We start from the raw sequence: 24,970 nt of genomic DNA, 5'->3' as shown, positions 1-24,970 counted from the left end.
CATGTATGTCATATATGTCTATATGAATTGAAAATGGGGGACCCTGATGGAAACAAGACAAACGTCTTTCTCAGGTCTGCATCCCCTTAACAATTGTATGTATTGAGCCGTACTGTATTGTACCCATTCTGCAATCTGTTAAATAAAGTTTTCATTCATTCATTCATTCATTCATTCATTCATTCATTCATTCATTCATTCATTCATTCATTCATCAATGGGGGTATTTATGTGTGATCAGCCGGGACTAAGTATTCAGGGGGGGGGGACGATGACAGGAAGGCACTCCAGAGAGTGGTGCGCTCAGCTGAGCGTACTATGTGTATTGCACTACCACCCCTGCAGGCCTACAGCAACACACACTTTGATTTTATGCCATGTACACACACTAGATAGACAGAGGTTTAGACATTTAGATATATATATATATATAGATATATAATAGTATAGTAAGAGAGAGAGAGAGAGAGAGAGAGAGAGAGAGAGAGAGAGAGAGAGAGAGAGAGAGAGAGAGAGAGAGAGAGAGAAAGATATAGACATTTATAATAATTATATTATTAATTACAGTTTTTCTCAGTCACTTTGGTGCATTTCTCACATCACTATTTACGTTTGCACAACAGTTAGTGCATTTCTCAAAACAATTAGTACAAACTGCAAAACCTAGTTGATAACCTGCAAAAGCGTGTCACTTGCTCAAAATGGATAGTTCCTTCTTCAAAAGCAAGTATTCATGTCAATGTCAGTGTCATCAAAATGAAAAGTCCTGACACCATTGTTTATGAACCAGATAGTCAAATGGCTTTGTCATGTTTTCATTATGACAGATCACTCTGTAAGTGTTTTCCAATGCAAAAAAGTCAGATATTGGTGACACTACCTGAAAATGCTCAAGACAGCACTATACACTATTTGCACAGCCATTTCACATCTACAGTTACACATTACTGTACACACTGTACACATTGTAATATTCCCTCCTTGTTGGTCTGGGACATCAATGGTTGCTCTCTGTCCAATGTGATTTATTCCACGCCGTCTACCTTTTGCCAGATTGAAACCCGCCTCATCAACGTATAATGTGTGTAGCGGTTCCCTGGTACACGCTTTATCCCAGAAGAGAGAGAGATAAAAACTATAAACTTTTCCTGTGTAACATAATGCATTTTGGACAACATATTGTACAGTATGAACTGTTATGTAAGTGTACTGCACTGCACTACACAAAGTAACCAGTTTACAGCACTGAACATTAGACTATGCATAGAACACATAAATGTTTTACTTGTGCATACTGGTGGCGGATCTCCTTCACTCTGTTCCAGTCAAATGGCTACTCATTTGTCAATTGTACTACAATTGTTTCATGCACATTTAATTTCCACTGAGCACTCTGTCAATTGTAGCGATTGAAGCAAAACTGTACATTGGAATATTGACGAAACCATACTTGGTCATTTACTGTACATTGGAGGGGGTTGGGTTAGGACATTTACAGGGGCCAGTTTCGAATAGTTTTGTTTGGCTTTGGCAATGTCAATAAAGCCCACTTGAAGAGAGAGAGAGAGAGAGAGGTTTGTAGGACAGCGATATCCTACTTTCAATGCCCCAGTTAGAGGGAGTGAAAAGGTATTCACGGTAACTTTAGATATTACTTGTGAAAAGGAGAGGTTACCAGGAATACCATTACCATATAGGTATTCACGGTAACTTATATGTATTCTGGTAATTAATTAATTAAATTTAGGCAATCATAGTCAAGTCAAGTCAAGAGTTTTATTTGTCACGGCATACAAGTGCAACGATGTGCAATACAGTGGTACAACATATAATAGAATCCAATAAAAACAACATTGTGCAATAAACAGGTAACAGGTAACATGGTGGGACATCTCGGTATCTGTACATAGTTATTTACAGAGCATATACAGTAGGACATGCTGGGTCCTTTGGTAGTGCAATACACTGTTACTGTTGTTATACTATTTTTAAAGTGACCTTTCCTTTTTGGCCATAAGTGTGGGCGTGTGCGGCATGAGTGTCGTGTGTGTGCTCATGTGTGCTTGTGTGTGAGAAGTTCAGTGTTCTGTGGCACTCAGTGATCATTGTTCAAGGCTCTGATGGCCTGGGGGAAGAAGCTGAGCCGAAGCCTCTCTGTCCTAGTAGCTGGGGTTCGCAGGCGTCTGCCTGACCTCAGCAGCTGGAACAGGCTGTTATTGGGGTGGTGGGGGTCTTTCATTATTCTGCAGGCTCTGGATTTGCACCTATTGTTGTATAGAACCTGCAGGGGAGGTAGTGCAATACCCGTGGTACGCTCGGCTGAGCGCACCACTCTCTGTAGGGCCTTCTTGTCCTGTGCCGTGCTGTTTCCATACCAGGCAGTGATGTTTCCAGTCAAGATGCTCTCTACAGCTCCGGAGTAGAAGGACTGGAGTATCTTCCCCGATACTCTGAACTTCCTTAACTGTCTCAGGTGGTAGAGGCGCTGCTTCGCCTTTTTTACGACTGTGTCTATGTGTGTTGACCATGTCAGATCCTCTGAGATGTGGATTATCAGGGGTAGGCTAGCATAGAATAGAATAGAATGTATTTTGTCATTGCACGTCATTTTGAGTGCTTAGATAGGTATTTGTTATTGTTGTTGCCATGTTACTCCCAATACTGTTCCTACAGTACTTCATATGGAGTTGTTTCTTTATTCAACCCATAGCAAACAGATGCCTTGTACACTGTAAAACAGATGTCTCTGTTAGTTAGCCTCACATGTTTGACCCTGTGTGTATGAGTGAAGTTACCCTGATAGTGTGTTGCATCCCTGTTGGACATTTGGTATTTTCTATGTGACTTCCACTCACATTCTATGTGACTTCCACTCGGGATAAATGGTGCCCTGTTGTAAAAGCCAAGAAAAGAAATGTTGTCTTTTTGACAATGCTGTCATTTGACTTTGTTTCTGATACAATTTTCTTTTTTGACATATGATCATTGTTTCATGACCACTGACTCAGGCATCTGCGGTATGAACCATGTATTGCATAAATGTGCACATACAAGTTTAATTTAGCGTTTGAGGTATATGGTGTGTACTCTACTCGCAATTTAGTTTGCACATGACAGGCAGTCACCCCCTAGCCGGTCAACTCCCGGGCATCAGGGACCCTACACAAAAGCATGACAGACAAACAAGGCATACATCACGCCACGAGCAGACCACAGCACGGGTTGGAGGCGACAGCGACCAGAGCATGGAGCTCAGAGGTTCTGCCCTTCTAGCTACTTAAGGCTTTTGCCCAGGTGAGTTTGTGGGAGGGGAGTATGTGATCAATGTCACTACCCTTGATTGGTGCGTAGCCTTTAGCCAGTTACAGCCAGGCCTGAAAATGTGACATGAAACAACCTGCACTTTAGCTTCAAATATGATTGAATGTAGAATTATACTGTATATGACCCTTCCACCTAAATAGAAAACACATTTCTTAGAGCGCTCATTGTTGAAATTACAGGGAAAGATAAACTCAGTTGGGGAACACATGAGTATGAATTTTGCCACATAAGCACACAACTTCAATAACCTTAACACTTTCACTGCCCAAGCTTAATTCCTTTTTACCTCCTTGAATGCCCAGCACAGCACCACTTCAATGTTAACGTTAATATCGCCTAATCTATGTTTTAAATTATGGCTATGTGTCTAATCTGCCGGTCGCTTATCAAAGACTCATTTTCCAGTCAACATTGTCGTAGCAGATTGTTTTTTTATCTCTTAATTTCCGTTTTCTAGCATTTTGAAAAGCACTCGTTTTCATGGAAAAATTAAGACATTCCATGATAATCGCCCTTTACTGGAATACTTTAGAACGTTGTCATTCCTCGGCCCATTCACGAATCGTTTTCAAATAAACGCTAGATCATCGATAGTACATGTGTACGCACGCACGCTCTGGCCGCAAGCTGAAAATCTCCCTCCTATTTCATGACCGCTCGCACAGTCAATCAGCCATATCGCATAATCACATGAAAGCTTATATCTCCGTGAAAACGAGTCTGATTATCCTAAAACTGGTAACATAGATTCCTTACCTGAGATCAGATGGTATCCAAATGGATTATTCCAATTCTTAATCGCCATTCGAAAAAATCAATCCTTTTATTGATTCACCGTGTATACTGTAAAAACACATAATCCCCGCTGCTCTGAGGCTCACTAGTGGAGCTGATCGACCCCGGCTGCATGAGTGAGAAGTAAAATGTGGAGTCAGGGATTTTTTTTCTCATTCATTTTCATTGAGTTCAATCCAAAAGGGTGAATTACCATCTGGGAGACGATAGGGGGCGCTTTTTTCACATCTGAGCGCCTGGAGTGGCTGAATTTCCAACGGTAGACTCGGTTGATGAAATATGAAATATTTCAGATCGCGAAAAAAAAAATAAAAAAGAGAATTCTCGTGAGTGGGCATTCAATCCGCGGGGGGTAAACCCGAGAAAACTCGGGTTGGGCAATCAAAGTGTTAAGGGGGTGGGCGTTTTCTACAGCCCCCAAATGTGCAGGGTACTAATATAGCCTTATCACTCAGTCTAGGAGACCAGAGATTGGAGGATCATCATGCTCGCCTGATGGGAGGGCTGGCAGGATCAACGACTACAGTAAAGTCATATCAGCTGGTCTGATTAACCCTGATCACAAGTCCAATGGGCCACAGGGCCCGAGGGATCTGAGGGTCCACCATTAGGACCACAGCTTTCTCCAAGGGGTCAGTGGGTGAAGCCCGCCATTTATGTCTGGTCTGCAGAACATTTCGTTATTCCCTGATAAAACTTCAGAGTTTAAGTTGACCTATGATTAAATTACGGGTCAGGTTTACCCGCAGAGGTGCTAAATTGTACACAACCTTTTTTTAATAATAGATTGAAGTCCACCATTCTTTGACTTTACCAACACTGGTGTTGTGGTCCACTGCATAGTGTTAAATACAATAAATATAAGTCGAGATGAAAAGCACTTGAACATGTTTATACCTAGAGAGGCCAAAACGGGTCCCTGGGACCCAACGGCCCGCTGAGGGCCCACCTAGAACCCAAGTTTGACACTCTTTTGTGGGCTTGTAGAAGACATGTTGGGGGTCATTTTCAATGTTGGTTACTCTCTCTAGACCCATAGGGGGTGGACATACATCATGTTTAACAATGGGTCAATTCGACCGGTTTGGCCTTTCTACTTAGAAAAATATTCTGTCATTTCTAGTGGTTTTGGGGGAGAGCGCAACTGAAATGGGGGCCCCCGCTGAGGGGCCCCCATGGAACCAAATGTGACACTTTTTTAGGGGCTTGTAGAAGACATATTGGGGGTCATTTTGACCTCTGGCTAATCTCTCTAGACCCATAGAGGTACACCCACACATTTAAAACAGCCAAGGTCGACCAAAGTGCTGTACAGTATGTGTGGGTAAAACAATCACAGATTAAAGCATACACAGTAAAACAGTGACACATACAGTACTGTATACACAGTGAAAACACACATCATGCTTCAAAAGGCCAGTGAGAAACGGTGGGTTCTTAGTGATGATTCAAACATTTCTAGTGTCTGGGCTGATCTAATGTGGAAAGGTAGACTGGTAATGTGGAAAGGTAGACTAACTCACACACACGCACACACTCACTTTAAACAAACAACTCACTGCAGCACCCACTTTACACACTGTAGAACACCTAAACACACTTTATATTCATTGCTAAAGAATTTGCACTACAACCCATACCTCATTACACCTTACTGTAAATTGTACCTAAATTGTACCTCATCCCATTTCTGCTTTGCACTATATAGTATATTGTATATTGTATAGTATATTGTATGGTAACTCAGTTACTTCTACTCTGCATTGAACATTGTACATATGTACATACTGAACACTTGTGCCTACGTACGTGACTTCTATTTTATACTTCTATTTTATACTTGCTATACTTATTTTATTTTATACTTACCTATTTTTGTCTAGCACAGTCTGGAGCGTAACAGAAAGAAGCATTTTGTATAAACGTATTCTGTACTTCTGTATGACAACTAATAAAGAAACTTGAACTTGAACTTGAGGTGACCAGGAATACCTGTTTTTTTTTTTCAAAAATTCAGTTCAAATGCCATCTTGGAATAACAAAACAACGATTGTGTGCAGACAATTGAAAATGTTGGGTTCCTTTCCACTTTCTTGAAGATAGAAAACATTTTAATACTTGTTCTAGAACTGCATTTTTTGCACTTGTTTGTTAAGTTACTGGGAATACCCTTTCCTTGTTTTTGCTCATTTTAACAGACAAAACACAACACATTCTAGTAATTCTGGTTTACATCTAACCCTTATTATTGCCGTTATGATTTCCAAAAATAAAATCTCACCAATCTTTAGTAAAATAGGAGATTTAAGTGTTTATCTGGAATTGTGAGGATAGGTATTCACGGTAACCTGGGATCAATATGTGAAACGTAATTATCTCCTAAAATAATTGGCCACAAAAGACTAAACTCATTTTGGTTGTTCATTGGGGTGCCAAGATCATGCCCAAAACATATCATGCATCTGCCATGAAAATTAAGCCTTTTTTGTTTGTCATCAATTGAAGGCCGTGAACTATGTTGATTCATATCCCTCTACCCGGATTTTTCCTTCAGATTCAGCAACATTTTTATTCTCTTGAGATAACTCAGGGAGAACTATGGCTATATGTTACATGATGATGATATCCCTACAAAACAACCAAAACATTTTAATTCTCTCTTAAATTGGAGGAGATAAGTGAATTGGTATTCCCGGTAACTTAGGTCAACTTTAGAGGTCCGCCATCCCTCATTACATGATGTTTTAGAGAGAGAGAGAGAGAGAGAGGGAGAGGGGGAGAGAGATTTAGTGCGACGTGGGTATATTATATACACTGGTGGTGAGGTTTGCAAAGCATGTTAGACTACTTTTTAACATAGAAGCAGCTCGATATGCGTTGTTACACAGCTGGTCCACACTGCTATTATGAAATTACCCAAAAAGCAGAAAAGTATGTAAGATTTATTTATTTTTATCTGAGAGAATGTCCGCGAATGTCACGCAGGAGAAAGTTGGCGTGTGTGTTCGTGACACACACAAACACAACGACTGCAAAAAGTAGAGTCCCGTGGATATTATTGCAAGAGATAATTCACATATTATGAAAAGCCAATCTGTTGTTTAGAATTTGGATGGGGGGGGTAGGCTCTGATACCTCTCAGTCACACCTCTGTGGGGTCTAACACCTATTCACAGCGCACACGCCGTTCTTGTGCGTGTATGTGCGTTTCGTGACGCGCTGTAGTTCTCGCAAACGGAGATAATTACAATCATACCATCTAGCAAGAATTAAACATATTTACAAGTCGTATTACGTTTAGCAAGTAAGGAGACATATATATTACATCTCAAAGCACTCAAAGTTGTAATTTTTTTTTTTTTTTTTTTGTATTTTTTTTTTTTATTATTTTTTAAACAAACATATAAACAAACATGACAACACACGATAAGATATACAAGCATTAATTGTCAGGGCACATCCAATGAGATCACATTATAGTTAGTTGTCTTATATAAGATATACCCCTAATACCTGTTATCTAAAAAAAAACCTACACACATATGCTCAGCTCGAACCCCCCCCTCCCGGACCCCACCTTGAGAAGTACCTCCACTATCCCTCGCACCTAACCAGACACTACCATTATAAGCTAGCTTTTATTCTCTCCACCACTTCTAACCACATTGACATTTTGGATTCATTGAGACCCAGAATTCTTGCTGTAGATATTTCATGGTAAATTACATCGAGATATGTAAGAAACCAAACTTTACGGCAAATTTTTTCCGGTTGAAACCAGCGTGATGCGATCAGCTTTTTGGCTACTGTGATACCCGATAAAACCAATCTCTTTAGCTGTGGATTCACTGCAAACTCAAAAACATCATTCAATAATAATACCGAGGGGTGTACAGGTATATTCCAAGATACGAGTTTTGATATTTGTTGGGTCACATCTTTCCAGAATGCCTTAACTGGTGAGCAGTCCCAATACATGTGCATAAATGTCCCTACGTCCCCATTTGCACATTGGGTGCATTTGGAATCTTGTTTAAGCCCCATTCGGCACAGTCTTATAGGAGTCAAGTATGTCCTGTGAATATAGTTAAGATTGATTTGTTGATGATCCGGGTTCCTTGATGTAAGTCGGACATTTGCCCAGGCTCCTTGCCAATCAAAGTCATTTTCCAGGTCTGGTATATCCCTCCTCCAGACAGAGTCAAGTTGGAGGGTTTCATACGAGGACGTTAGTAATTGATGATAAAATTCTGAAACAAAACCTCTCGATGTCTCTCTTGCGTAGAAGAATTTGTGGTATCTGTGGTGTTCAATTGGTCTGTCTAATGGAACACCGTGAGACTTCAAACATAGCTCTAACTGTTTGTGAAAAAGCCATGTGGACTTGGTGAGATAATTTTTTTTGCGTATTTCTTTATCACTACAAAAACCCTGTTTGTTAAAAACATCCCCTAATGAGTGTATGCCTTGCTCTTCCCATATAGGGAATCTTATAGGTCGTTTTCCAATTAAGAGTGCATTGTTATTGAATAAGGGAGTATGATTGTGCCAATTTTGTGGGTTAGGATTTTTTTTTTGTGATTCACGCCATATCCGGATCGCATGAGTAATTAAGGGGCCAAATTTACGTTCACAGTGCTTGATTGGTAGTTTAGTGTATGCTATGTCCTTCAGTCTATGTGGGGCTACTATGTTTTCTTCTATTTTTCTCCAGGATGCTAATGCTTGGGAGTCAAACCATGTTGTCAATGGACTTAATGTGTACGCCTTAAAATATAGGAAAAAATCTGGAAATGCCATGCCACCATCTGCTTTATTTCTCTGTGCGGTGGATCTTTTTATACATGGTGGTTTGTTATTCCAAATAAATTTGTATGTGGAGGAGTGTAATCTTTTCCAGAAACCCTCTGGAGGGGGTAACGGTAGCATTGAACTGAAGAAGTTGATTTTAGGTAGTACATCCATCTTAACTATTGATATCCGTGCTTGTACTGTGTTTTTAAGTTTTGCCCATCTATCAAGGTCGTCTTTGATTTTGTTTTGGATTTTTGTGTAGTTGTGCTTCACCGTTTGTCTTATGGTAGGGAATATTTCCACTCCCAAGCATCTGAAATGTTTTACCATCGGTATCTGTCCTGGGAGGGTTGTATCTTTTTTTGCAGGGGTGTTAAGTGGAAGGAAAGCCGACTTCGGCCAATTTATCTTAAATCCCGATAAATCACCAAAGTCCTCAATCAACTTGAGCAGATGAGGCAATGTGGTGTTGGGGTTTTTCATGAACAATATTACATCGTCCGCATATAAACAAATTTTTTGTTGTGTGCCCTTGATTACGATTGGTTCTATGGATTGGGATTGTCTTATATATTGTGCTAAAGGCTCTAATGATAGATTGAACAGTCCGGGACTAAGAGGACAACCCTGTCTGGCAGAGCGTGATACCGGAAATATTTGGGAGATGATTGTGCCTGTTGTAATCATGGCCGATGGGTCTTTGTATAATACTTTAATCATATCTATGAATCCTTTTCCTAACCCCATCCTTTCTAGCACTGCCCACAGATACGACCATTCCAGCCTGTCAAAGGCCTTCATAGCATCCAGGGACAGCATCGCCTTAGGTATGGTGTCCTCCTTGTCGGCATCAAGTACGTGCAGTATACGTCTTATGTTCTCAGTGATCAGGCGGCCTCCTATGAAGCCAGTTTGGTCCGGGTGAACTAAAGACGTCATATGCTTTTGTAATCTGATGGCTAATACCTTAGAGTACAGTTTGATATCTGTTCCGAGGAGGCTTAAAGGTCTATAGCTACCGCACTCGTTGGGGTCTTTGTCTTTTTTAAGGAGGACTGTTATGAGTGCAATATTGTCATTTTTATGGAAGTTCCCCTCCTTGACTGAGTATAAGATCATATTTAGTAATAAGGGGCCAATTATGTCCCAACAAGAAAGGTACATTTCTGATGGGAAACCGTCTCTTCCAGGAGCCTTACCACTTTTCATTGCGGTTATGGCCTTCTTGAGTTCCTCTAGTGTGATCGGTGTTTCTAACTGTTTAGCGTCATCCTCTGAAAGTTTAGGGAGAATAATTTGATTAAGAAATGTGTCCATTTTGTTTTGATCGAAGGTCATTTCTGATTTATATAAGTCGGAGTAGAATACTTTGAATGTATCGTTTATTTTTACAGGATCTGTTACAAGTACTTGTTGTGCTCTAATGGTAGTTATATCTGCAAATGTTGCATTAATTCTTAATCGCATGGCTAATAGGTGGCTGGGTTTGGAACCATGGGAGTACTGCTGTTGTCTTGTGCTGCGTATTTGTATTTCCGATTGTTGTCTGTATATGGCATTGATCTCTATTTTTAGTACGTTAACTTGATTTTCTAGTCGAGTTGAGTTGTTGTATTTCAGAGAATTAAATAACGTTGAGTAAAGCGTTTCCAGCTCATCCAGTTTTCTGCTTTGATTCTTGCGCATTTTGGAGGAAAAGCTATCCGTGAAGTCTTTGATCATTCCCTTTACCGACATCCATATTATTCTGGGGTCTTGCACCGAGTTTGCATTCTCCCGTTGGAATACTATAAGAGCTTCTTTGAGTTGTGTAATGAATTCCTTGTTATTAAGCAGCAACGAGTTAAATCGCCATCTTGGGGCTCGGGAGGTTAGTATACCAAATGTACCTTTAAGGAGTAAATAACAGTGATCTGATAGTGCGTTGGGTATCATTTCCACTTCATAATTATCAAATAGTCTCTGTGATGCAAAGACATAATCTATTCTGGATAGTGTATTATGTCTCGCCGATCGACAAGAGTACTTTCGGGTCGTGGGATTAAGTAACCGCCATAAGTCATTTACACCTGTAATCTTTGACCAATCCTTTAATGCCTTCGATGAATTCTTTTGTTCGCTGGAAAAGGCGAGGTAAGATTTGTCCATCCTTGGGTTCCAGATGGCATTAAAATCCGCTCCTATTATAAATGAGTAATCGGGAATGTCTAACATTGCATTGGTTAATGTAGTGAAGAAATCTTCTTCGTACAAATTTGGGGCGTATACCGCTATCAACGCTATTTTCCTGTTCTTATGTTCAATCTTAGCTATAGTTATCCGACCTTCTACATCAGACCATACTCCCTTTAGTACAATATTCAACTTACGTTTAACGACTATTGCTACACCCCGAGTTCTCGTACCAATAGAGGAGTGACTGATATTATGGTATATGTTGTCCGCTAATTTATCTATGTCTTTCCCTAGAATGTGCGTTTCGCTTAGCAGAGCAATGTCCACATGTTCTTTTTTCATCAGTGTGAGCACGCTTTTGCGTTTGAGTTGGTTATTTATTCCCCCGGTGTTCCATATCATTATATTCAAACTAGCCATAGTCTATACATGTTGCATTGTAATTTTTGGTAATGCTTCCAGAGTGCGAGGCAATAATAGATATACATCCCACTAGTGAGGTCCCGTTGAGAGCCGAGCTTAAAAACATACATATATACAAATAAAAATCCCCTACCCTTCCCTCCCACCGAGAGTCGTACAGGATTGTGTTCCATGAACACAACCTTTGCGTATGACTCCCTCCCTTGCACCACCGGATATCCCAGAATGATCCAATTATCCTTAACATTCCTATGTATACCATAGGATCTAACACTCTAAATTCTACCATAAGTAGAATGTCGACTGTGGCTTGGCCACTTTCCCGTAAAAAATAAATAAATAAAAATTTAAATGAGATAAACTAAAAATAAAGACCAAAAATAAGCTTCAATTGTCATGCCCTAATCTTAAATTTTATATGAACTTGTGTAATTTATAGTAACCCATGAATAATATGAAGGTATTGAACTGAAGAGAGAGCCTCAATAAATCAGAGAGAGCGGATGAAAAAGAAAAAAAAACAAGTAAAAGGAAGAGAACATTAACTTAGATCTTAAAAGAGCATTGCTATGCTTAAACATCTAAAGTATAAATTGGAGAAGTAGTGGAATTATTTCCCATTAATAAAAACAGTTTTTAAATACGTATATGCAGCATTTCCCCTGACCGGGGTGGGCGATGATCGTTGTGTAGAGTGATATTTCTGCCGGCCGGCTATGATGGCTCTGTGGTTCTGCATCTAGATAGCTGTTGATTATTCCCCCGAGGGGCTTCTGGTAGCGTGAATGACCACGTATTGCTGATATTCCAGAATGTTCCATATATATATCAAAGAATGCTTCGATGTTCTAGATTATTCCAATATGTCATTTTTACATTGTTTGAATGTTCCAGTATGTTCTGGAGTGTTCCAATCTTGAATCCAATATGTCCGCAATAATATACACACGTCGGGGAAAGCATTCAAAAACTCTGAGCACGTAGGTCTCTCTGTCCCAAATCCTCGGTTATTAAAGATTGTGCTATATGGTGACCTTGCATAACTGAGATTAAAAGGCCATTTATACACTATTCTGCGTGTTGTTCAGACAGGAATTTGGCTGCATCTTCAGGCGAGTTGAGGAGAACCCTTGTTCCTTGTTTGTCGACAATGCGAAGTATTGCAGGGTATATTAGTAGGGGTCTGTACTTCTTCAGGTATAGTTGAGACATCACCGTCTTGAACTTGGCACGCAGTTCCACTACATCACGACAATAATCTTCAAAGCAGTGTATTGGTACCTCCATGTATTTCAGATTGCCTTTCATCCTGCGAGTTTCACGAATAATCATTTATTTTATTCTGACTTGGCGCAGGATAACCAATATCACTCTGGGCTTAGCGTTATTGCCAATGGAGCGGGGCCCCAATCTGAAGCACTGATCCACCTCCGGTATTTTAGGAAGGATCTCTGTTCCCAGGATTTTCTGTAATTCTGTGGCAAACTCTTCAGGGTTTGCACATCCCACTGATTCGTCCAGACCGACAATACGAATATTCAGCTTGCGTTTTTGATATTCCATCTCGAATATTTTGGCTTTCTGTTCTTCATTGATTCGCTTAAGCTCCAACGTTATTTCGCTGAGCTCCGTATTGATTTCTTTGTAGTTTCCCTTCATCTCAGCAGTTAGGTTAACTTTGTTATCCTCTACTTCATTGTTGATGCGAGTGAAATTGTTTTCGTGGGCTTCCATTACTTTTTCCAGAGCCTCGGTGCGTTTAATCTGTGCGTGGGCGTCCGCTCTCAGCGCATCAATTTAGCCTTCAATAGATTCTTTAATATCATCTACTTTTTGAGTTATTATGCTAGTTATTGTCTTCCCCATTTCCTCCATTCTCTTCTCCATTGTCTTCCTCATTTCCTCCATTTTCCGGATGATATGTTCGGTATCTGCGGAGGTGTTTGATGGGGTTGAACTTGAATCGGCCGCTGTCAAGTCTATATTTCCTGCTGTCCGCTGTACGAATCCTGATTCCTGCGGCGGGACCTCTACGACTGTATTTGGTCTTGTTTTGTCTTTCTTTGGTGACATCTCGATTCTTTTGGTCAATATAGTTAGTTGATAGTCTCAGTTGATATATGCGTCAAGTTTTAAACGCATTAATGGTATATAAATATGTTTTTAAAACGAAAAAAAAAAACGGGTGAGCAGCTGTGTCACATGCGACCTACTCCATTCTAAAGCTAAACCGGAAGTCATTTTCATTCATTTTTCAATTTTTTACAGATTTCTGAAAAGCACGACTTCCTGAGCATTTCTGAGACATTCTAAATCCTTTTGTTCTCCGCCCACGGGTGTAAAAAGCCCCCTCGACTCGAAAGAGTAAACTACCCTCCCACTCAGGGCATTATGGGGTAGAACACATCCTAGCATACTACAAAAACCTAGGGGTCCGCAAAGACAACTTCAAACTTGAAATGGTAACAACAGATGAGGTGCTCAAAAAACTGAGCGCCCTCCAACCTAACAAGGCCACTGGCCATGACAACATCTCCTCCAAATTCCTCAGAGACGCAGCAGCCACCATCACCCCAGTCATCACACACATAATAAACCTATCCATAAAACACGTCCCCAAAGACTTCAAAATTGCGAGAGTGACCCCCCTGCACAAAAAGGGCAACAAATTAGACCCAGGCCAATACCGCCCTGTTTCTATTCTTACCTCCATCTCGAAAGTCATGGAAAGAATAGTCTACGACCAGGTCGAAAAGTACCTTGTGAAAAAAAATCTACGAATTCCAATCTGGCTTCAGAACATCCCACTCCACTGACACATGCCTTCTCTATTTGAACGACCACATCAAACAAGAGGTGGACACGGACAAATACTGCGGCATGGTCATGCTGGACCTCCAAAAGGTTTTCGACACCGTCAATCACTCCATTCTGATTGACAAGCTAAAAGCAATTGGTTTTTATAGTTTATCAGTGAGCTGGATGCAATCCTACCTGGAGGGGAGAGAGCAGATGGTAGAGGTAAACGGTACCCTATCCCCCCCTGTGGTGGGGGGATAGTGAGCTGTGGTGAGCTGTGGTGTTCCACAAGGAAGCATACTAGGACCGTTACTGTTCCTAATTTATGCAAATGACATGTCATCAGCTTGTGACTGCAACTTGTTCCTGTTCGCGGAAGACTCAGCCCTGCTGGTCTCTGACAAGAACAAGTTACAGGTTGAACAAACCCTCACCTCAGAACTCGGCAAAATCTGCATATGGCTCGCTGATAACAAACTATCATTACACATGGGCAAAACAGAGTTCATTCTCTTCGGATCAAATAACAAACTCAGCAAGACCGACGGCTTCTCAGTTACAGTAGGTGACAATATTGTCACAAGGAAAGATGAAATTACATACCTGGGTTCCATCCTAGAGGCAAATCTTTCCTGTGACAAGATGGCATCCAATGTAATCAAAAAAGTCAACCAACGAACAAGATTCTTGTACCGGATCTCCTCTCTGGTAAACAAGAATATCTGAAGACTCTAACAGGAGCACTCATTCAAGGGTACTACGACTATGCTTGCACCTCATGGTACCAAAGCACCTCAAAGGCACTAAAAACAAGATTACAAACATCTCAAAACAAACTGGTCAGACTACTTGTAAGGGCTTAAACTAACTTGACTTGGCTAAACAATAAATCTATAAAGCCCTGAGGAGGCTGAAAACCGGATAGAACAGTTGACGAGTCTGTGGCTCGTGCTGGATACTCGTCTGGTTGAAATATAGAATGTCCACAAGGTCTGTTGCAAAAATGCCCCCAGTGGGTTTATTTACACCAAACAATAATTATTACCAATATGCACAATTTGCATGTAATATTATATAAAGTGAACGATACTACAGTTTGCAGGCAGCCATGTTGGAAGAAAGAGAACTACTCAAACATTCAGGTTACAGGCAGCCATGTTGGAAGAAAGAGAACCACTCAAACATTCAGGTTACAGGCAGCCATGTTGGAAGAAAGATAACTACTCAAACATTCAGGTTACAAGCAGCCATTTTGGAAGAAAGAGAACTACTCAAACACTCAGGTTACAGGCAGCCATGTTGGAAGAAAGAGAACTACTCAAACACTCAGGTTACAGGCAGCCATGTTGGAAGAAAGAGAACTACTCAAACATTCAGGTTACAGGCAGCCATGTTGGAAGAAAGAGAACCACTCAAACATTTAGTTTACAGGCAGCCATGTTGGAAGAAAGAGAACTACTCAAACACTCAGGTTACAGGCAGCCATGTTGGAAGAAAGATAACTACTCAAACATTCAGGTTACAGGCAGCCATGTTGGAAGAAAGAGAACTACTCAAACACTCAGGTTACAGGCAGCCATGTTGGAAGAAAGAGAACTACTCAAACACTCAGGTTACAGGCAGCCATGTTGGAAGAAAGAGAACTACTCAAACACTCAGGTTACAGGCAGCCATGTTGGAAGAAAGAGAACTACTCAAACACTCAGGTTACAGGCAGCCATGTTGGAAGAAAGAGAACTACTCATGTTGGCCTCTTGCCTCCAGGTGTACGCTGTGAAGACTGTCCTGCAGCGTCCTCTGAGTCTGATCCAGGGTCCGCCCGGGACGGGGAAGACCGTCACCTCAGCCACCGTGGTCTACCACCTGGCCCGCCAGGGCAACGGGTGAGACACTTTTTACAGCCCATCTATAGACTAAAAACTTGGTTTTATTTAGACCTGTGTTTAAACTGCTTTTGATTGATGGTACATTTTTTTCTGTGGACCTTTTTTTGTTTTTATGTTGTGTTTTGATTCATGACCTGTTTATCTGTAATCTGTTTTGTTTAAGGCACCTTGGAAGTTATGTTTTTAGAAAAATGCTATTTAAAGTAGGGATGCACGATATTGATTTTTTTGATACCGATAACTTTATGCTCCTCAAGCCGATAACCGATATCGATAACCGATATTTATTGTATTACATTTTTTTTTAATGTATATATTTTTTTTTATCAAATAATTTTTTTCTTTTTTTTTCCAACATGAAACAAAACATATCACAATACAATAATAATAATACATAAAAAGACTTCCCAGGACAATAACTTAACACCAACTTAAATGTATATTCCTGTAGTTTTGACCTAACCAGACAACAGAAACAAAAGCCAAGACAACAGTTTTGACTGATAAAGTGACCATATTTATTTTTCCAAATGAAAATTCACAATCCGTCAACAACTTATAATACATCCAACCTAAGACGCTCAAAGCTTTTTTTTCTTCTTTTTTCAAAGCTGTCCGCCTTGAAAGAAAGGCTTTGAGTGGACACATAACCTAGCCGGTCGCCTGCGGCATCACCACCGCTGCGATGGTGTTAGAAGCCTACGACGACCGCGCTTGTACCTATTGACGAGTCGTTTGCTAAATTAAAGAAGTTTGACAGAAATGACCCAAGGGATCAAGCCGCTAGCTTTTAAGCAGTCCTTGGTGGTGCAAATTAACCTGGCTACTACGGAGCAATAAGTGACTGCGTATTCAACCAAGGGTTGCATCACAGCCATGAAAGGGGCTAGCTTTGCTTAGCTCCCTGCGTCATCGCAGGCTTTTAAGTTAACACAATAACACACCATCGCAGCGGTGGTGATGCCGCAGGTGACCTGCTAGGTTGGATGTATTACAAGCCGCTGCACTTTTCCCTCCTCGTGGAACTTCTGCATTGCATTTATTACAAATAGCAAGCAAACTTTTCCCCTCTGAAACAATCCCCCCTAGCGTCGCCATCTTTGTTTACATTCCGCGCTGCTTTCAAGAAACGTACGTGGCTACGTCACAGCCAAGAAAGGGAGCGCTGGATTTGTGTAAAACGCCCTGTTCCTAAACCACACGCTACCAGTCGTACCACAGTACTGTCAAAACGGGAGGAGCCGACAGTCAAAACAAACGCACTTCATCCAAATTCACCCACACCGCATTTTTTTTACCAAAAAATATATTATATTATCGGAGCTATTAATAACGTTATCGGGTTTATCGGGATGACGTCATAATTGCTGATATCGGCCCGATAATTATCGTGCATCCCTAATTTAAAGCCCCTTAGTTCAGCCTAGCCAAAATATCAATGTCCCTGTGGAGGCTGTAGGATGAAACCATTGATATCTCCCTAAAGTCTACTTCTTACATTTACAACCTTAGATTATTTATTTATTTTAATTATACAGTGGGTTCTGGTACCGTGTGTCGACGGGTCATGGAGCTGGTTCAGCCCGTAAAGAATCATGTGGAAATGTTTGTGAACTGGAAATTGGCCGAACTGGAGACATGAATCTTCCCACAACAGCAGTGACTTGCATGTAATCTCTGAGATCGTTGGCTCATGTCTGTCCCACCAGGCCGGTGCTGGTGTGTGCTCCCAGTAACATGGCTCATGTCTGTCCCACCAGGCCGGTGCTGGTGTGTGCTCCCAGTAACATGGCTCATGTCTGTCCCACCAGGCCGGTGCTGATGTGTGCTCCCAGTAACATGGCTCATGTCTGTCCCACCAGACCGGTGCTGGTGTGTGCTCCCAGTAACATGGCTCATGTCTGTCCCACCAGGCCGGTGCTGGTGTGTGCTCCCAGTAACATGGCTCATGTCTGTCCTACCAGGCCGGTGCTGGTGTGTGCTCCCAGTAACATGGCTCATGTCTGTCCTACCAGGCCGGTGCTGGTGTGTGCTCCCAGTAACATGGCTCATGTCTGTCCTACCAGGCCGGTGCTGGTGTGTGCTCCCAGTAACATGGCTCATGTCTGTCCTACCAGGCCGGTGCTGGTGTGTGCTCCCAGTAACATGGCTCATGTCTGTCCCACCAGGCCGGTGCTGGTGTGCGCTCCCAGTAACATTGCGGTGGACCAGCTGACGGAGAAGATTCACCAGACGGGCCTGAAGGTGGTGCGACTGTGCGCCAAGAGCAGGGAGGCCATCGACTCCCCTGTGTCCTTCCTGGCGCTGCACAATCAGACCCGCAACATGGACAGGTGATGTCTTCTGTGTGTGTGTGTGTCTCTCTGTCTGTCTAACATCTTTAGATTTGTCTAAGTAGTATTGTATGGTAACATTGTGGTATTGGTAACCTGAATTAGTAGTCCAGGCTTTCTTTTGCAATCTAATCTAATCTAAAATGTGTATTTGTTGAGTCTTTTTGAGGCCATTCCATACTGTTCTGTTCCAGACTGTTTGTTGCTTTACCTGTAGTTTCTGTATCTCTGATCCTGACTGTCTGTCACTACCTTCAGTTTCTGTATCTCTGATCCTGACTGTCTGTCACTCTACCTGTAGTTTCTGTATCTCTGATCCTGACTGTCTGTCACTCTACCTGTAGTTTCTGTATCTCTGATCCTGACTGTCTGTCACTCTACCTTCAGTTACTGTATCTCTGATCCTGACTGTCTGTCACTCTACCTTCAGTTACTGTATCTCTGATCCTGACTGTCTGTCACTCTACCTGTAGTTTCTGTATCTCTGATCCTGACTGTCTGTCACTCTACCTTCAGTTACTGTATCTCTGATCCTGACTGTCTGTCACTCTACCTGTAGTTTGCCAGAGTTGCAGAAGCTCCAGCAGCTGAAAGATGAAACTGGAGAGCTGTCCTCCTCCGACGAGAAACGCTACAGGGCCCTGAAACGCACCGCTGAGAGGGAGCTTCTGATGGTGAGCAGCTCTATATATACACCATACACCTGGTACTGATCAATACATCTGTTACTGATCAATACATCTGTTACTGATCAGCAGCTCTGAGAGGGAGCTTCTGTAGAGAAGATGTTAGTGCTGAGTGAACAGAGGTGTGATGCAGGGAAGATATATCAGTTAGTCAGTTACACATTTAAGCCCCTCTCCTGCAAGCATGTCAATAAAAAAAACGGTTGTGTGTGTGTATATAGAACACTCTCCTACTGCTCGGCCCGAGCGGCTAGAGTGTGTTCTGAATGCTCCCCAGAGGGTGAGGCTGTGAACAAACACTCCGGCTCTTTGAGTACCGATACACAAGCACACCCTCAGGACCCAGCTACATTGATCCGTTGCTGAGCGGAAACCATGGATAGAACATTGATGGAAGGTATAACTGTCCACTGGTTTGTTTTTAAGATTAGAACCTAACGTAATCATCTTTTCTGTCTGTCAAAACGGAGACAAATCCGGCGGAGACAGACTTGTCGTCAGTCCGACAGACGAAACGGATCGAGGTAGCCAAGGCCCTTAGTCTTTCCGTCTCTCTCTCCAGAACGCTGACGTGATCTGCTGCACCTGTGTGGGAGCCGGAGATCCCCGCCTGGCCAAGATGCAGTTCCGCTCCATCCTGATCGACGAGAGCACCCAGGCCACAGAGCCAGAGTGCATGGTGCCTGTTGTGCTGGGGGCCAAGCAGGTATGGGACAAGTGAGATCCTGTTTCCTAAACTGTAGATAGAGATGTCTTAAAGGGGAGATGAAGCAGTGAGCAATGTGATCCTAGTTTGTTTGTTGTGTACCTTGTGTAAGACAGGGTCCTATAATCAAATGTGAAATCTAGCTTATTTGTCTGAAAAATCAAATATAATATCCCTGTTTTCAACATGGGCGCCGCCATTTTGTTGCTGACGTCATGGGGCTGGTTGGGTCTGGCTCCTAGTATACACCTGTTGGTTAGATGCCTATGGATGGACATGGATTGTCGGGTCAGTCTGTAAATAAAATGTTGCCTACCAAACATCGGGACCGCGGTGGTGCTTTTTGTATTGCTCCCGGCTGTTCGAACGAATTTTACTCATGAAAGAAAGAGTGGTTAATTTCCACAAATTACCAGTGAAAAAAACACTTTTATTGGCGCGTTGGCTGGCTGCACTGAAGCGGCGCGATCCACCTGTTGGACAGTGGACGAAGATCTGCGGGCAACATTTCATTGCCTCGGATTATGTTGTTGAGGGGGGCTTTGAAGAGGATGGGAGGTTTGTCCAGAAGACCACTAATAAGCTGAAGCGGTTCCCTCGGTCTTCGACAGACAGACCGGCAGTTCAGCGTCGGGACCATTTAGCCTGCTGGCTACATAGCTCCACTTCTACCAGCGTCTGGACCATTTAGCCTGCTGGCTACATAGCTCCAGTTCAACCAGCGTCGGGACCATTTAGCCTGCTGGCTACATAGCTCCAGTTCAACCAGCCGGGTACCGCCGGGAGCGATGGCTAGCTAGTTAGCACCAGCCGGGAGCGATGGCTAGCTAGTTAGCACCAGCCGGGAGCGATGGCTAGCTAGTTAGCACCAGCCGTGAGCGATGGCTAGCTCCCGGCTGGTACTAACTAGCTAGCCATCGCTCCCGGCTGGTGCTAACTAGCTAGCCATCGCTCCCGGCTGGTGCATCGCTCCCGGCTGGTGCTAACTAACTAGCCATCGCTCCCGGCTGGTGCTAACTAGCTAGCCATCGCTCCCGGGTGGTGCATCGCTCCCGGCTGGTGCTAACTAGCTAGCCATCGCTCCCGGGAGCTAACGCCGGTACCCGGCTGGTAGAAGTGGAGCTATGTAGCCAGCAGGCTAAATGGTCCCGACGCTGGTAGAAGTGGAGCTATGTAGCCAGCAGGCTAAATGGTCCCGACGCTGAACTGCCGGTCTGTCTGTCGAAGACCGAGGGAACCGCACCAGGCTTCAGCTTATTAGTGGTCTTCTGGACAACAACAACAACATAATCCGAGGTGTTACAAAGGGTCAGATTAAACCGAATATATATATTTATTGCTTGAGATCCCTTGTATAATATTTGTATATCGTTTGATATCCCTTGTATATTATTTGTATATATACACGGAATATCCCTTTACCTGGGTACAAACCAGAGTAATATTCGCTCTCCTATTGGACAGCGACCCCTAGGCGCCAACGACCAAGCCCCCAACGGCAAGTTCAAAGGCAACTCCGGGCATGTCTCAACATGTCCAGAGTCTGCGCAGTAATATGAGACAGAACTGAGGTTGGCACTAGATAATTCACCTTACGTATAAATACGGCGCAGGTGTAAACAGCAGCACTTCGTTCATTACTAGTAAACCATTCACCACGAGACAACGTGCAGTGAAGTGAGCAACTTTGCCTCTAAATAGAGCCTTGAGAACCGCGTGCGAATAGATTGCTAAAGTGTCAGAGTTTAACGCAGTAACGTTGAGTTCGACTTATTCTAATGTGAAGTAATAGTCTATCATTTATAGTGTATCGTGCGGCTACAGTTCTTCAGTGACCAGCATTACCACCGGTTCGTCGTGTATATAGCTAGTGCACTTATCCAGGCTGGGCGGCCTAAACTCGTGCCCCCACCCGAGGAGTCCTAGACGAGAACCGTTGGATATGTACACCGGAGAACCTACACCGGCGACGGCAGAACCATTTCTGGTTGGATTATATTGCTTTGGGACCGTGACTGCTGGAGCAGAGAACCGTCGACCCCACTGTCGTTTGGGATCTACCCCCCGTGAGGATCATCACTCGAGCCCGCCTCTAGGAAGAGGCTGGCTAGCTGTCTTCCATGCTGTCGAGCATACTGGATTATAGCTGTTGCTTTGTCTACTGATCAAGGGAGTACATGCACTGGCTCCTGTATCTGGAGCCTCGTTATTCCTCGTTGACCCAGACTTTGTACCCGAACATTCCTCTACCCCCTGCCGGCCTTACACCCGGAGGGAACCCCCCAGTGTCTCCAGCTGGTACTAGTGTGCCCTATGTAATTGCTATACCACAGGTGGCGTCAGTTTAGACCCATCCTAGTATTCATACTATTCTCATTGACTTACGCTCTTGACTTACTTTACGTGTGTTCTTCGCCATACAAGCGCGAGCCTAATTCTCAATCTGTAACCTAACGTTGCTTAATAATAATAAATACCCTCCAAATAGTACTTTATGTGTCAATGCCGTATTCTTGTGTGGGTGTTCACCATATATATTCATGTACTGTATGGCCAGTAATTAAAGTACATAACTAGTAGTGGTTTAATATATCATACTCTTTAATACAGTCAGGGAATTGTACCCCTCAGTTACACGAGACAATGAAGTGTTCGCTGGAGATCTTCATTCCCTGTCCAACAGGCTGATCGCGCCGCCTGAGTGCAGCCAGCCTGAGCCAACGTGCCAACAACACTGTTTTTTTCACTGGTAGTTTGTGGAAATTAACCAACTTTCCTCTCTCTTTCACACGGTAAATTAGTTTGAACAGTCAGGAGCAATACAAAAAGAACCACCGCGGTCCCGTTGTTTGGTAGGCAACATTTGACTGACCCGACAGTCCATGTTTACTATGCAGCTAACCCACAGTGTATACACCAAACCAACACTGTGACGTCAGCAACAAAATGGCGGCGCACATGTTCATAAATGCTACATAAATGGACATTACAAATAGTTTTTTTCTTAGAAACGCCTTATTTTTATAACGTGATTTTTTTCTGTGGCTTATCTAAATACTAATGTGATGCTATGAATATGTATTTATCGCTATGCTTCATCTCCACTCTGAGGTCACCAAACCCGCAGGCGGGTTTACAATAATGACACCGCGTGGCCTAGGCCGCCTCATCTCGGCGGAGAGGATTATTCAGAGACGCCGAAAGCGTTGCAAGAAATAGGTCAAAAATTAGATATTCACAATTTCTAGTGCTTTGAACTGTTCTCTATCTATTTCCTTATTTGCAGAATTGAATACGACTTGTAAATGTGTTAACTATTGTTAACTTGTCTGGCTGTATAATTTCCCTTGCTGTCTAAAGAACTACAGTTGTGTGTCGTGGGGGAGGGGCTGAGTACTTTCAGTCTCAGGTGTTGAAGACAGTACCGCTGTAGTGTGGTAGTGAAAGGGTTAACCGTCTGCCGTGTGGTAGTGAAAGGGTTAACCCTTTGTTGTGTCGGCAGTGAAGGGGTTAAATTGGTCTGGAGGGGGGGGTCTTTAGAAACCACTGCTAACTCACTACATCCTCTGCGTCTCTTCCTCCAGCTGATCTTGGTGGGTGACCACTGCCAGCTGGGCCCGGTGGTGATGTGCAAGAAGGCGGCCAAGGCCGGTCTGTCCCAGTCCCTGTTTGAGCGGCTGGTGGTTCTGGGGATACGACCCATCCGCCTGCAGGTCCAGTACCGCATGCACCCGGCCCTCAGCGCCTTCCCCTCCAACATCTTCTACGAGGGCTCCCTGCAGAACGGAGTCACCGCCGGTGAGTCCAGAACGCTTTAGATCAGAGGCTCTCAAACTACGGGTCTCGACCCAAAGTGGGGTTGTGGGTAGGTGACAGCGCATTGCATGTAATTATTATAAAAAAATTTGTTTCAATATATATATTTTTTATGTTCTGGCAACATATTTTGGCTAAATATGCCTCGTTTTATAAATGTGTATTGATAACATAGTGCTGTAATAATTTTCTTTTTATAAATATGCATGATTAAGTTCAACAACGTGTGCTTTTATTTTGATATTCCTTAATTCCATGTTGAAATTACGCGATATTAACTCATCGACTACTACGCTGTTTTTCCATCTTTACTCCCTGGCGCCAGCGTTATTGACCATTTTCACGATATTTGCAGACCCATCGTATATTTTATATTATAGCTTTTTTTATCCACTTTTTCTCCCATTTTCTATATTTTCTCCCATCCCAATTTTTCGTATCATCCAATTCAACCCTCCCCTGTCACGAACGCTGTGTCTTGCCTCCCACAAGCCGGCTGCAATGTGGACTAAGTCATACATAGCACAAGTCCCCTCCGGTACTTGAGGTAACAGCAGTTGCATCTTTTCACCTGCGCAGCTCGATCTCTCAGTGGCGAGGAGTAACGCGTGGGAGGCTCACGCTGCCCCCGACACTTCCTGATTCTACTGCGCAGGCGCACCAAACGACCTGTAGGAGTCGCTGTCCACAACGCCCGATCCCCACCCATCAGTTTCCCACCCCCTAATACGGCCAATGTGTATTAGTATGAACGACCAGCTAAACTGAAAGCAATGTGGAGCGCTGGGCTCGAACAGGCGAGCCCAGCGTCTCCGCATTTGTGGCGAGCGCCTTGCCCACTACGCCATGTAGCCGCCCTTATTCTATATTATAGCTATGGAGACAATAGTATGGCTCATTTGCCAGGCACGATTTATACTCCAACAGGGACAAACACAGTTTATTTCTACATACCTTCATTTGTGTGCTATACCACGCAAAAAAACGCCCCGTTTCACAATAATCCAGGCTGGTTTTGTAGATCGTGAGATAGTGTTTTGTGTGGTATGCGCAAATCTCGCGGCTGCTCGCCTGAAACCTATATTATTGCCAGGTCAAAGGTAAACACGACCATGTTTCTTCACAAAGTCATCGAGGGGGGTGGGTCATTTTCCGACGCTGCGATCATTACAAAAGCATGTTTTATGATGGGGTTCGGTAAAATAGACGTAAAATAGACGTTAACTTTGTCAG

General features: G+C 43.0%; 1 protein-coding gene across 1 annotated transcript in view; it reads left to right on the top strand.

Moving 5' to 3' along the window:
• The window catches only part of LOC311226728 (regulator of nonsense transcripts 1), a gene marked incomplete at its 3' end in the record, with an annotated part of 278,920 nt that overhangs the window by 186,035 nt on the left and 67,915 nt on the right, over nucleotides 1–24,970 (top strand). Inside the window, exons 11-15 of the mRNA XM_084312138.1 lie at nucleotides 16,075–16,193; nucleotides 18,365–18,529; nucleotides 19,089–19,203; nucleotides 19,778–19,921; nucleotides 23,506–23,719. Coding sequence (XP_084168264.1) covers nucleotides 16,075–16,193; nucleotides 18,365–18,529; nucleotides 19,089–19,203; nucleotides 19,778–19,921; nucleotides 23,506–23,719 — 757 coding nt within the window. The remainder of the gene's footprint in view (nucleotides 1–16,074; nucleotides 16,194–18,364; nucleotides 18,530–19,088; nucleotides 19,204–19,777; nucleotides 19,922–23,505; nucleotides 23,720–24,970) is intronic.

Source organism: Notolepis coatsorum, assembly GCF_963971535.1.
Source record: "Notolepis coatsorum genome assembly, chromosome: 4".
Classification (NCBI taxonomy): Eukaryota; Metazoa; Chordata; class Actinopteri; order Aulopiformes; family Paralepididae; genus Notolepis; species Notolepis coatsorum.
This window is presented reverse-complemented; position numbering and strand designations above follow the sequence as displayed.